At 37.1% G+C, this 13542-nt stretch overlaps 1 protein-coding gene across 4 annotated transcripts in view; it reads left to right on the top strand.

Moving 5' to 3' along the window:
• CIB2 (calcium and integrin binding family member 2) overlaps positions 1 to 13542 on the top strand; it is a 55045-nt gene extending 41503 nt beyond the window's left edge. For 3 of the 4 annotated variants that reach the window (XM_026110185.2, XM_026110187.2, XM_064517534.1), the window contains 3 exons: positions 498 to 645; positions 1576 to 1771; positions 12262 to 13542. In XM_026110185.2, the coding sequence (XP_025965970.1) occupies positions 498 to 645; positions 1576 to 1771; positions 12262 to 12283 (366 nt within the window). In that variant the 3' untranslated portion in view covers positions 12284 to 13542. The remainder of the gene's footprint in view (positions 1 to 497; positions 646 to 1575; positions 1772 to 12261) is intronic. The other variant, XM_026110186.2, reaches the window with a different exon arrangement.

Here is a 13542-nt window from a genome sequence, read left to right as displayed (position 1 = left end):
TTACGGTTGATACCTTCAGAGGAATTGTTTGGCACACAACAGCGGGGTGTGTGTAGGACAGGATGTATTTCATCAGACAGTACAGAAGAACATCTAATCCTCCTGTGTCAGTCTGACAACCTGTCAGGGACCATTTATGTACAAATGATCTTCACATTCTTGGTAACTTTAACCTAACATTAATGGAACAGATGTTCCACACAGCAGAAATGAGGCAACCACCAGTTTAGAGGGAATAATAATAACGGAGCTGAGAAAAACTGGTCTAGTAGTGGCACTGTACTGCAGCATGTTCTACTCACTTCATGGCAGAGCATGCAAATTTAATATTTCTGATGCATTAGGGGGAAGCGGGAAGCTGCCTTCAAAAGGCTGTCTTCAAAGAGCCATCCAGGGAATTAAATACTCCTAATTATGATCAGGGAGTTGGCAGTTTTACTGATTTTTTTTCCAAATACTTAAAAAATTAAATTTTTCTTAAATTCTGTTTTTCACAGGAGAATCCCTTTAAGGAAAGGATTGTTGAATCTTTCTCAGAAGATGGAGAAGGGAGCCTCAGCTTCAATGATTTTGTGGACATGTTCTCTGTGCTCAGTGAAATGGCTCCCAGAGAGCTTAAAGCAATCTATGCCTTCAAGATCTATGGTAAAGTATTGGGATGCAGAAGCAAAATGGCTCTATTGATTTATGTTAACTTCAGTATAAGAGGAAGTTTTGTTACATGGTCAGCTGTGTTTTTAAAGAAAATCAAATAAGAGCCCTTCTTACTTTAAGAACTGAACTCTTCCTTCTTGTCCAGTCCACAAGATACCGGTTTAATTTTAAGCCTGATTTATGCTATGAAGAATGTGATCAAAGCGCTTTCATGTTAAACATAGTTTTTGAGGTTGCTTCTGCAAATACAGACAAAAGGACAAACTGAACGATATGTATTCATAGCAAGTCCACAGTACAGTTAGAGATGCAGTTCATGTATTCTGAGCAGATATCCTGTTTTATTCTTTGTTTTTTTTTCTTCCCCTTGCAACCTAAACAATCTGGGAGTTTTAGCTTCATGGGAAAGAAAAACTCAATCTGGCAAAGCACTAAGTGCTTTCAGTTTCTTTTTGATTTCTTATTACAAAGGAAGGAGTTTGCTAATACTTTATCTAAAAAAGTATGTTATCTCGTGATTTCCATATTTCTTAGGTTTTTTATTGAGCTGTTCCTATCTTGTGGAATTTAAACAAATATTAAAATATTAATAATAAATATTATAATTTGCTAGAATAGTTCAATGCTAAGTGATTCTAGAGAATGCGTATGTTGACCAAGCATTTTGAACTTGAGAGAAAATGCTCTATCTTTGGTTAAAATTAGAAATTCTCTGAAGTTAGCTGTAAGTTTGCTTGCATCCTGCTGTGGAAAAGGAAATACTGTATAAAGTGTGGACAATGTTACTATTTTCCCTAAGATTTCAGGGAATATGGCCAAAAGTTAATGGGGCTTGTTAACCACTCTTTTGTACACCTTTTTGTTAGAAGTAAATGCATCAGAGTTATTGGTGATCTTTTCATTGATTGTTTTACTGTTTAGATTTTAACACAGATAACTTCATTTGTAAATCAGACCTGGAAAAAACCCTCAATAAGCTGACCCGAGAAGAGCTAACAGCAGAAGAAATCACACTAGTTTGTGAGAAAGTGATAGAAGAAGCTGATATGGATGGTGATGGGAAACTAGGATTTGCAGATTTTGAAAACATGATTTCCAAAGCACCAGACTTTCTCAGGTATTAAATTATCCTAAAAAGATTCTCTTTTTGCATATTTTTGGGTACCGCTTTAGGTTATCCACTATGTAGTGTAATGTAAGAAACACCTGACCTAAGTATGTGAAGTATTTATCCCAGAGAACAGAGGATGATTTCTTACCCCAACTCAGTTTACTTTTCTGGAGTGTATTCCAGTTATCTCCTAATTTGAAGACTAAGAGCTCAATGACTTTTAATCAACTCCGCAGCGTGTATGATTTCTTTAGGAAAATATTTCCATCTACTAGAAGCTCTAAATTATATTGTTTTCAAGCCTTTAGCGAGCATCTGTGCTGTCTGACAAGGGACTTGTCCTATGCATCGGGACTTTTTTTTTTTTTTTTCAAGATTTCAGATGTTAAGTGTCATGGCTAGTTTAAGTTCCTTTTTTCTTCTCTTAATGGAAAATATCTAACGTAGCGAGTATAACTTTATTGGCAAGGTTACGTGGATTATCTGAGTTTGCACAAAATATTGCATATATATTACAAATATATATGTAAGCACATTGATCATTTGCCCTGAGAAGGTGAAAGCTAGAGGCCATTTCAGCAGTCCAGTTCATGCTGGCAGCAGAAAATCAATTAAAATAATTAATTACTGCAGTCTATCTCAGACTGGCAGTTAATCTGGAGTGGGGTTTTTTTTGGTAACTGATTTCTTTTGATTTTTATTGCTTAGTTTCTTCCTAATGCTGTCTAGACAAAACCCAGTTATCTTCAGTAGGATTTTTCTTGCATGTTTCATATTTAAAAGGACCTTTTGAAAATGACAAAGATTTTCATTTTTATATATTAATAAAATATTGTACAAAAACTTGTAGTTTAGACTGTTACTTCAGTAATAGAAGGATAGACCCCCTTTAAGAAATTATGCTAAACCAGCCAACAAAGTAAGATAGTCCCAGGCTGGGAGTTCACATTTGAATCCAGAATCCACTGGCAGAACAGGCTGAAGCTAAAACCTGGGTCTGATTTCTTCCCAGACATGCTGAATTCTGTAGTCTAGGTCATCTATATCTAATAGTAAATGCCTTTTGCTAACTTGAAAAAGCTGTGGGGTTTTTCCCCCAATCTTTGTTCATGTACGTGGCTGTAAAGTTGGTAGCCTTGCTGTTTGTCTAGTGATAATTGATAATAACAGACAAGTTCTAACGTCTGGGAAGATGAATAATCCAATAATTATCAGGACGGCAAGCAGATATACAGTTTGATAACAAGGTGTTTCAGGGGACATGTTGCAAATAGTAGATGCTAGTTACTATAAACTTGTATCTCTTGATTAGCTGGCTGAAACCTAAGAAGGAATTTTGATTCGAGTTTTTGCTGCAGTTAGGGCACTGGTCCTGTCTCACTTGTGTAGATTTTCTGGTGTCTGATGAGGTGTGGAAATACTTTGCAGCCTTTCTGTCAGAGGGAACACTTTAACACTCTCCTTTTTAAACAGCTGCCTGTTTGCATGAAACATGTAGAAACTTGATTATCTTTCAGTCAAATGTTGTTGTATTCTGCCAAACAATTCAGAAGTTACTGGGAAGGAGGATTAAAAAACTCAGAGTGACTGAATAAATTTTGTTTCCATAGGAAATAAGGCTTAAATTAAGGTAGAATTAAGATAGATCAAAATTTGAAATCATAATCTTAATGCTAATAGTGATTTACGGCTTTTAAGGGTCCTGCAGAACACAGAGCAGTTTGATGTTATTTATTCAATAAATGGAATCTCTGAGGAAAGACGTATTGTAACAAAATGATCCTACTAATAAAGTGTGGGGATCTGGTCCCTGTGAACCCTGGGAAACATCAGCTGAAGAGTCTCGTTGACAAAGAATCAACTCAAGAGTAGATGCTATAAAGTAAAGGTGAATGTCTTTTGTACATTGGAAGCATGTCAGGAGTTCCTTGACTAGTCAAGCATGTTAGCTGAAACCCTTTTGGAACAAGATACATATTGTCATTATGGAGAGGCTTTGCTGAGTAGGCACTCTAATTTTTCATCTACATATATTTCTAGGTTAAAAAATACTTTCTTTTTATCATTCTCCATTTAGAAGCTGCTGGGGTCAGGTAGAGTTTTCTCTAATCAAGTGAAGGCTGCACTGTGCCTACAAATCTTGTAGAGAGCTCAGATCAAATGTGAAGAACTGAGGACAGGCCTGAAGACTCAGCAGAAGCTGTAGTTGCGGAGGTTGCCTGTGCCATGACGGACTTTACTGCTGTGCTGCAGAGGCTCACAAACTGCTGACTGAGAACTCCAAGCTGAGGATGCTGTGTAATCCAATCATTTCCTGGGAAAGCTGCAGAGGGGAATATTTGCCATGGTAGCCATTGGAACAACTGCTGTTATTTTTCTTTTCCGAGCTTGTGGTGTTGTGGGAAGCTGAGGAACTAACGGGCGGAAAGATCTGAAGTGCTTGGTACTCAATAGGGCAAGAAGATGAGTAAATAGAGAGATGAAATGAAAGGTAAACAGTTTGATATAGATTAGGTAAAGAGAAAATAGGGAGGCAGGGGTCACTGACGGTGCTGATTGCTCCAGGAAATAGGCTACAAATATTAGAAGTCTGACCATCCAGTTACTTGGCTTAACCCCATATACTCTGAGGCCTGTCTGTGTCATGGTAAACTCACGTTATCGAAACATCTCCTTAATGTCCAAGGCAATGATGTGTATATTTAAGGCAGACTTTTTCCATCTCTGGCTTCAGGGAAAATGATGGCTTCTCACTCTTTTCTGGGTCTTGATTAGTTGGCTCACAGGCTTTGACTCTGAAGTCCTCAGGCTTAAGAGCTCCACATGATAAATAGTCTAAAGAAGAGTTTTCTTCCACCTTCTGGCTAAAACACTGGTTTAGAGCCTCTGACTGTTCAACCCAGCATCATGTTTTTCAACCTTTAAAGCTATATTTTAAAATTAGGGAAAATGTCAAAAGTCTGAGAGCTGAGAAAAGAGTATGTGCTTTCTCTCACTTGATTTTTCTTTCAACCAGAATTAATAGCTGCAGGAAAGGAACATAAGGTCACGAGACTACTTTTATCCAAACCAGCCTGTATGGAAGACTTGATACATCTCTCCCATTGCTTTTTACTGTTCCTTTTCTCTGTAAAAGTATTTGTTAAGGGTATTCTTAATCACATTTTTGCTATATGCACTGCATCATAGGCTATCCTCTCATGGTCTGAGCCACTCACTCTAATTTTTGAAATACTATGCAAATATTGCATTTTCAAAGGAGGCAGAAGGAATGGGATCCATTGAATCTTCATGCCACAACAGACACACCAAGGACGGACTGGTCACTGAAGCTAAACCAGTGCTTTCTGGTAGTTCTTTCAGAATCAAAGCTAGTGCTTGCTAGTATGTGACAGTATGGACGAGTTTTCAATTCCTCTAGCTGGTCTCTCACTACATTGCTTTTGATCATTTACAAGTCAGATGTGAGCAGCACAGTGTCTTCTACAGAGGCTTTGCTGTTGCTCTTCCCCCGACAGAGTACACCTGACTAGGTTGGAGAGTAGATACAACCAGTACTCCAGCCTTTAGCTAATTTCCCGGTACAGCTGAATTGCTGGTGGCTAGGAAACTTAGGACCCTGTCTTGTTTGTGGGGCAGGACAATTGCATATGGTCCTTTGCTCAAACTGACTTCTAAAGTTATAACCAAGTCCTAAAATTTTTTACAAATTACCATTAGAAATCATTGTATTAAAGTTGCATCTACAAATGCAAAGTGGCTTGTATATGTAATGCTAAAGTACAAGAGAGAGAGCAATTTCACTTAAGTATTGCCTCCATTTTCCTAACATAAAATCCGGTTGCTTATTGATTGGTTTCAGAAAATCATAGTGTTCTCAGACCCGTTAATTATTCATTTAATGAAACAATGTTTCCTTTTACCCTGAATTTATCTCCAGCTCCATTTACAGCCACTGGTTCTCTTACCTCTTCTATGTCTTTAGCTGTAATGGTCTCTTAAGTGATAACCACGGGCTGGCTACAGCTGTATTCAAGATAGGCAGTGCAGTTTTACTGTGAAATATAATACAGAACATGCAAACCACAGGAAGTATCCTAACAGTGCATCAGCAACCCTATATGCCAGTGATAAACTTATGCCTGAACTATCTTAACACTGTAAAGAGATATGAAAGTGTGTTTTCATAGGAATAAAATTGTCCTTTTGGAAATCTTCAGCAAATGCATAGAAGAAATTCCAACCCCTTAATGTCCAGATACAGCTATAATTTCATTTTGGTTTTGTGTATATCCACTTTTTGTACCCAACTGGATGCATTCCAGATTTTAATTTCAAGGATGCCGAAGTTTTCAGGTGTTTGGCAGGTCTGAAGGGTAGACACTAGGGAACAAAAGCAGCGGATGCTTTTGAGAATGGTTGCCAACGGGCAATCAGCATGCTGGGCAGCTGTAGCTTTCCGAGAATTTGTCTTGAAACTGTGGGCAATTAACATTTCTGAATATCTTATTCTATAACACCACATTGGCACCTAGTATCTGATCCTTTTGAAAATGCTGACTAATTTACAGACCTCAGCTGACTTTTGTTGGCCATAAAGGTTTTCTCATCGTGTTCTTTAGCCTTCCGCTCCACCAAAAGCCACTTCTACTCATAAGAGTAGGTAGGAAGCTTAGGATACAAGGCACTTTGGTTTTGTCCCTGGCTCTGCCATTGCTTCAGCAGGTGATCTCTGCTAAGACATACAGCATTTTGCCTTCCTTTTGCTGTAACATGGGAACAGTGCTTACCTGACTTCCGACAAACACTGAGAACTTTTATAATAGGAACTATATAACTATAAAATCTCATTATCATTAAAATAAAGTATAAATTTACTAAGGAGGCATATCTTCTTTACCTTGTTTATGGAAAGACTTTGAAGGACACATTGCTATAGCAATGCTGTAACAATATCTATTCCTTTTTTGAAGCACTTGCTACATAAGCTCAATATGGACTTTTTTAAGCTATCATACTCTCATGCACACTTAATACATACAGATGGCATTAATTTTGGCATCATGATCCAGGCTTTAACCTCATATGAGCTGAAGTTTGTCTACTGCACGTTGAATGATTTTTTTTTCCTTATCTCATCATTTGTTTCTCAATATTTCATTTAATGACCCTGTGAAGGTTTGATCTTCTACAGACAGCCTTTGCAAGCTTTGTACTGCTGTCAAACAAATGAAGATGCAGTAAAGTCTGCTCCTTGATTTGCACTGCTGCTGTTGAGGTTTTTGGTTTTTTGTTTTTTTTTTTAAAGACTAACAGAAAATTCTGCTAATCATTGACCAGGGCTGAAGATACACACATTGCTGTTATCCCAGAAGATTTAGTAAGCTGTAAATGATAGTGACAGTTGCTAGCTCAGAAAATTTGATCTCATTAGGTTTATTTCACTCAAAATTCTTATCATTAGGAAGGTGCTTGTAGTTTAATGGAAGTATTAGCACTCTGAACTGGCCCCAGTTAAGTGTTCTGTTCTACAAGACTGGTTACGTTTTCCACGGGAAATTGTTCTGTAAATCATCCTGGAAGTTTAAGTTTATTTGAAGGCCTGACAGTGAAGCATACTATAACAATTTGAAATGGCATTTGAGAAGAACATGCCATTAGTAACACCTGGCAGCTGCCAAAACGAGGTGGAGAAACAACTGATTAAACAAAAAGCCGTCATCGCTGGAGGCACGCTGTTTCCAAAACCTTCATGGGCCTTCACCCGCAGAGCAACTGACATCCTGATTAAAGTCCTACCTGAAACTGAAGTCACAGAAGATATGTCATAGGAAACGTGTCCCAGAAGACCTGTCCCAAAATGCAGATTATCTAGTTCCTAAGGACTAAAATTAAACCTAGCAAAAAATTAGCAAGAGATACTGAGCGAAAAAAAGCTGTGGCAGGGAATCATTTTTTGTCAGTATTTTCTACAGCATGTTTCAGCTTAATCTCCAAAGGACAAAAGATGCTACTTGATAGAAATGCAAAAAAATTCCCTGAAGATTTTCTACTTTCTGTAGAAAACTTACTCATAAATCCAGTTTTCCAGTGAAGTGAATCTGGATAGATTTTCTTTTTTCTTTTCTTTTTTTTTTTAAACTGGATCATGGCTAAAATGTGTTCACGTGCAATGCTGTGGATTTTCTTTCTTTGTTCCTAGATATTATTGGTATATAGGTCTTATATTTTAAAGTAGTTAGGTTAATGTGGGGTTTCTAGACATTTCTTGAGTTGTAAACAAAGTTATAATTCTTTTTTCTAAAACCTCAGTGTTGGTAAGCTCTTTGTATCACCATATGCTTTGTTTCACAAAACTCAGGCTAGTGTGCCAGATCGGTATACATCATATCTTTCTGTGTCAGCCAGATTGAATGAATTCGTAGATATTAAGTCCCTGGTTACCACTGCAAACATGCAGTTTGATCTGCTCCATATACATACTGCAGGGCTTCCTTCAGTGAATTCCTGATTCAAATTGAATACTTGTGATTAAGCTGGAGCATATTTTTTGGAAAACAAAATCTCATTTGAGTATGAATTTTTGTAGTTGCATTGAAATCAAATAAGACAAAATATGGTGCATCAGAATACCATCTTCACCAATCAAACTTGAAATTGCATTAAAAATAGCATGCTAATTGTTTTCCGCTACTCTATATTGATGAACATTATTCACATCATATTCCTTCAATTCTTTGTCATTTGAATCCTAAATTAATTGTTCCAATGTCATGCCCATAATTGATACTGGACTAACAAACACACAAACAGCTCTTATAATTGCCCTTTTAAATATCGTCACAGCATTAGATTGATTCTATATCTATTTTCCTAAGGTGTGAAGGGCTCCTTTGATATCACTTTCAAACTCCTGGGTACAAGCAGTCAGTCTATTTTAAAAAACCCCTATTTTTAGAGTTTTCCTTAAACTGTTCCCAATCATGAGTCATATTTCTGTTTCAGTTCTTTCTCTAGTAGATGTCAACTTTGTGAACGTGCCTTTTAAAGTTATTGCTTGTTTGTGTGCACATGCACATCCATACATAAGTCCCTACAGAATAGTTTGGACTTTATTTATAGTCTTTGCATATTAGAAAAGTAATCAAGTCACGATTGCTTCTACCCAAGTCCTATAATCATTTTTTGCTGAATTTCAGAATTTCTGTTTCAAATATCTTCAGTTGGTAAGAGTTTATGTGAAGCAGTGTTTTTAGTGCAGAAGTCATCATTGGTGTTGGCTTTTGTGTGCTGTGACTTGTCATAATTTATATTTGCGCTATGGAAAGTCAGCTTTTTCATGCTGTGTCCCTTATGAAACAGTATTTCTATGCTTGCAATATATACTCTTTCTGAAAATAATCTGTCATTTTTGGAAGGCTGGATGTCTCTTCAAGGAGAGATGAGATTATCCTGCAAGTGTTGACAGCTTTCTACGGATATATCTCATCCTCCTTTTGATTCCATTCAATCATTTCGTGGTGCAGAAACATTTCTTACAATTTTCACTCAAAGATCTTGCAATAAACAAACTCCTCTAATCACGTATGGATTTATTAAAGAGTAAATGGGTTGTTGCCCCGCTTCTTCCAGTGTTAATACTGCCCAGCATAGGATGCGTTCTACTCTTCGGCGGTACAGAATAGTTATCTGCCTCCGCGCACACAGTGTTGCCTGAAGCTGTGGCCCAGAAACTCTTCAGCCCCTCACATGCTCCCAGCCTTTAAAGTTTGCTTCCAGCGTAAGCGTCAAAATTACACTTTTTGCATACAAGGATATACGTAGTGAGTACCTTCTGATTTCATTCAGGAAAGAAATCGTTGCATATGATTTATACGTTCCGTTGCTAATTGTCATGATGTTGAACTGAGATTATTACCTATAGAGAGAGACATTTCAACTCTTTAACTTATCTTCTTTCATTCTGCTAAGATGCTCAGGAGTTCTTCTGAAAACTGGCAGCAGTAATAAGTCATACTGTTTACCTGCACCATAGCGCAAACAGAAGAAGGACAAACAGTTAGGGTCTCTTAGTATTTAGTGAGAGAAACAACAAGTTTATGTGCCTCATTTGACCTGCTCAGGAACCCAAAATGTTGTTCCATAGCAAAAGTGCAATTGGGAAACATTTGGCTCTGCTGTATACCCAATAAATAAGCTAGTTTCACTTGATCTGTTCCAGCACTGATCTTGGCCTCCTGAGCCAACGTTTTCAGAGAGTGCGAATTTGCCTAAAACGTTTTTGGGAGAAGATTTGCTCTGCAGATCACTAGTAACTAAAATGCATTATCCAACCGTGGATTTTAACTGTCTTGGAGAATGTGAGACCTGAGGTCATTCAGAATTTCAAGTGTCAGTGGTGTATCTACATTCTACTTGCTGTGATACAAACTAAAAAAGGAGTAACTATTCTTCTTGCTTATGTTGCATTAAGGAAGGATTCAAGGTGCAATATTTGTATCTATTCCTGGTGTCTAGGTTTAGCTCAGTATAAAGACTGGAGCTGTTTACCAGTTTGTGATCTGAATTAGTCAGGCTAGATCTTTGCTCGAGACCCTCTCTCCTGTGCTAAATTGTATTTTTTCGTATGATGTTGTCAATATCTCATTATCATGTGGAATAAATTCTTTTATATGAAAGAAATATTAGTGGTCTTGGAATAACTCTGAATTTGTGCACTTATACCAGTGATCAGGATTTGTTTTTATACATGAAAAGATTGTTTTAGACACAATTTTTTCTTGTTGACGGACTAATGAAATCTTCCTTTTTGCGAGGAAGCATTCTGAGTTAACCAGCCTTGCTGCCCATGTATGTGTATGGATATACATCTCAATGTGCAATCAGAATTGAAGTCTTTATAATTATAATTTTTAATTCACAGTCCAATAGTTTGCACCTAGGGATTGTGCATTGGAGGAACACTTGGAACTCAAATTTGAAAAAGTTTAAAGACACTCTGAAAAATGAAGTCGTGAAAACACTGATCCTAAATCACTACTTTTTTTGTGGAAGTGTGGATATGATACTTCAGTGCTAAAAGACCAGAAGGTCACCTTAGCTATGTTTTTAAGGTGGTTTCACCATCCTGGGTCTGCTCACCATTATTACAAGAGGCAAGGAAACGATAAGACTATTGGTAAATGGATCCTTTTCTTCTTGCAACACCAACATCTTTGACTGAATGGTTACTGTAAGATCTTCGATAAAAACTGTTCCAATAAAGTCACATTTCCAGCATATTGGCTTTTGGTAATATTCTGAAAGCTTTTTTTTAAATCCTAGTGCACTTCTTTCAAAGTAGCTTCACTATTTTTCAAAAATTGGCATTTGAAGCATCGCTTGAACAGGGGAATTTTCCATGGAGGAAAGCAGAGAAAAGCCTTATTCGATTATTCTGTCACAATTACTATAGTTGTTGGTCTACGTGAAGTCTTAGTTTCGGAGTACACTCACTGGTTCTGTTCATGCTCTGCCTGTGTCTGACCAGAGGAGCCCTACTGCCAGAAACCTGGACGTGGGGCTGGAGCAAGTGCTGGCCTTCATCACTGCAGTTTTCTTGAAGTTTTACCAAGTAAATATTGTATTATCAGTGTTCAGAAGAAACGTGAGACTATCCCAGTCACAACGAAGCAGTGATCTATCAAAATGGTAGTAAGTTCCAAATGAAACAATAAATCCCTGAACTCTGCCGTCAAACTCTCCATGTTGAGTACAGGCCTGAGGATTAATTTTTGTGTCCTTTTCAATGGGACCTGCCTGTGCCTTCATATTAGGAATCCTTGCATTTGCAGTAGTTCACGGTCTTCTGAAGGTAATTTCACGTGAAGGTAACTTTATGTGAAGAATTGCCTTTCTGATGCACTCTGAAACTAGAGCAAGGAACTCTCTACTGCAGGATTTTTGCAGGTCAAATGGCATGGCTGGATTTCAAAAGTAATTGAGTAGTTTTATTGTCAAATTATCAATAATTTATTAATATCTTTACCAAAAATCTACTATGATAAGTTAAAAATGTCTTCCTTTCTGACAGATCATAAGCTTTCTAATAAAGCCACAATTTTAAGGATTAGATCTGCTTCTTTGTTAAGTAAAAACTTTCAAAATGAGAAATATATTTTAAAAACAGCCACTGTTCATCCTCTATCATTCTGATATCGATTCATTCTTTGATACTTGAACTTACTAATTCATTCTGCGGGAAGGTTGATCATACTTCCTGCAGTAAATTTTAACAGATTTAGAAATGCATGTCATCTTGAAATGCTTCAGTATAAGTGAAAATATGCTTCAGGTTTTTTCACCCTTTTCTGAAACAATCTTACTGGGATAAAGGACAATATAGAACAGAATTTCAGATTCATTACTCAGTACCTTCCTTTATGCACTGTAAGGAAAATATTCTGCATAGTGATGAATGTGTTCATATCTCTTAATCTTTCTTTTTTCCTTTACAGTACTTTCCACATAAGAATCTGAAGACGTTTCTGTGAGCCAGTGTTATCAGAAATGACTTGCCAGTCCGGCCTTTCTGAATCTCAGGCACTTTGGGGGCTGTTGTCCTCTATTATGGCTTCTTAGAACTGAGCAAGCAGTACTGAAATAATTTTGGTCCACCAAGAGTCAGAAGCATCATTTGATCTGCGAGACATTTGGAACAGTGATGTTTTTATCTCTGCTGCTGGCCAAGCACTCTGGCAAAGATGGTTGGTTCTTCGGTTGTGGGTTTTTTTTTTTAACAGGCAGAATCAGAATATTATTAAAGGTATTTCCACATAGTTTTTATATTTATGAATATTTAATACTGCTCTTAAAAGCAAAAAAAACCCAAAAAACAAAAAAAAACAACAAAAAAAAGAAGGTTGAAAGAAAGGGTTAGCTTTGGTGACCTTTTCCAACAGATTTTGAAAGGAAGCAAGGGCCTTAAATAATGAGATGCCTCTATCACTGTGTTGTGCAGCTGGGGATCTTGCGTGGAAATAATCTTAGGTGAAAGAACTGCAGTCAAGATCAAGTTCCCAGTGTTGAAGACAACCACATCCCAGATTTGCCTTTTAGTCACTGAAATGGCAGTTGCTGGGTTTGGTGCTTACCTTCAACCAATATTTTATGGACTGTCATGTCCTTATAAAACTTGAAGTATTTGCCTTTTGTATATGATTTGCATACATGATTCATTTCTTCCCAAGAAACTTTAAACTGTTTCCTTACTCTCAAAGGAGGTCTTGCCTTTTTCTCGTATTCTGGGCTGATAATGTTGTATGGAAGAATATGATCGTCTGTAACCCATGAAGAAATTCAAGAAGCACAGCACTACTACTAAGGACATAAAAAGACCTTTTCTTTCTAAACCAGCTATGCAATCTTTCCCATAAAATGCATGAATGCAGCTCTGTATTTTTCTTCCCTCTCCAGCTGGAAATCAGCTATGTCTTTTTGTTTTTAATTCCAGTATTGATGAGGTACTGGGGCCTGAAGACAATCATACATGTATTACTGTTCTAACAGTCAATAGAAGGGCTCTGTCACTTACATGGCTTCTGTATCAAAGTCATCTCAATTAAAACTTTTGACGGATTTTATCTTGCTCTGAGAATTTTTGTGCTAAGCCTGTGTTAATTTCCTTTCTAGTCATTATTCCAGTTACTATAATGTTAAATCTTTCAAAGGCTGAAATGTGTTATCCTTACTGAAATACTCGATAAAGCAGAGAAATGATTTTTTTACCGTTTCTGTAA

Source organism: Dromaius novaehollandiae, chromosome 10, assembly GCF_036370855.1.
Source record: "Dromaius novaehollandiae isolate bDroNov1 chromosome 10, bDroNov1.hap1, whole genome shotgun sequence".
NCBI classification, from domain to species: Eukaryota; Metazoa; Chordata; class Aves; order Casuariiformes; family Dromaiidae; genus Dromaius; species Dromaius novaehollandiae.
This window is presented reverse-complemented; position numbering and strand designations above follow the sequence as displayed.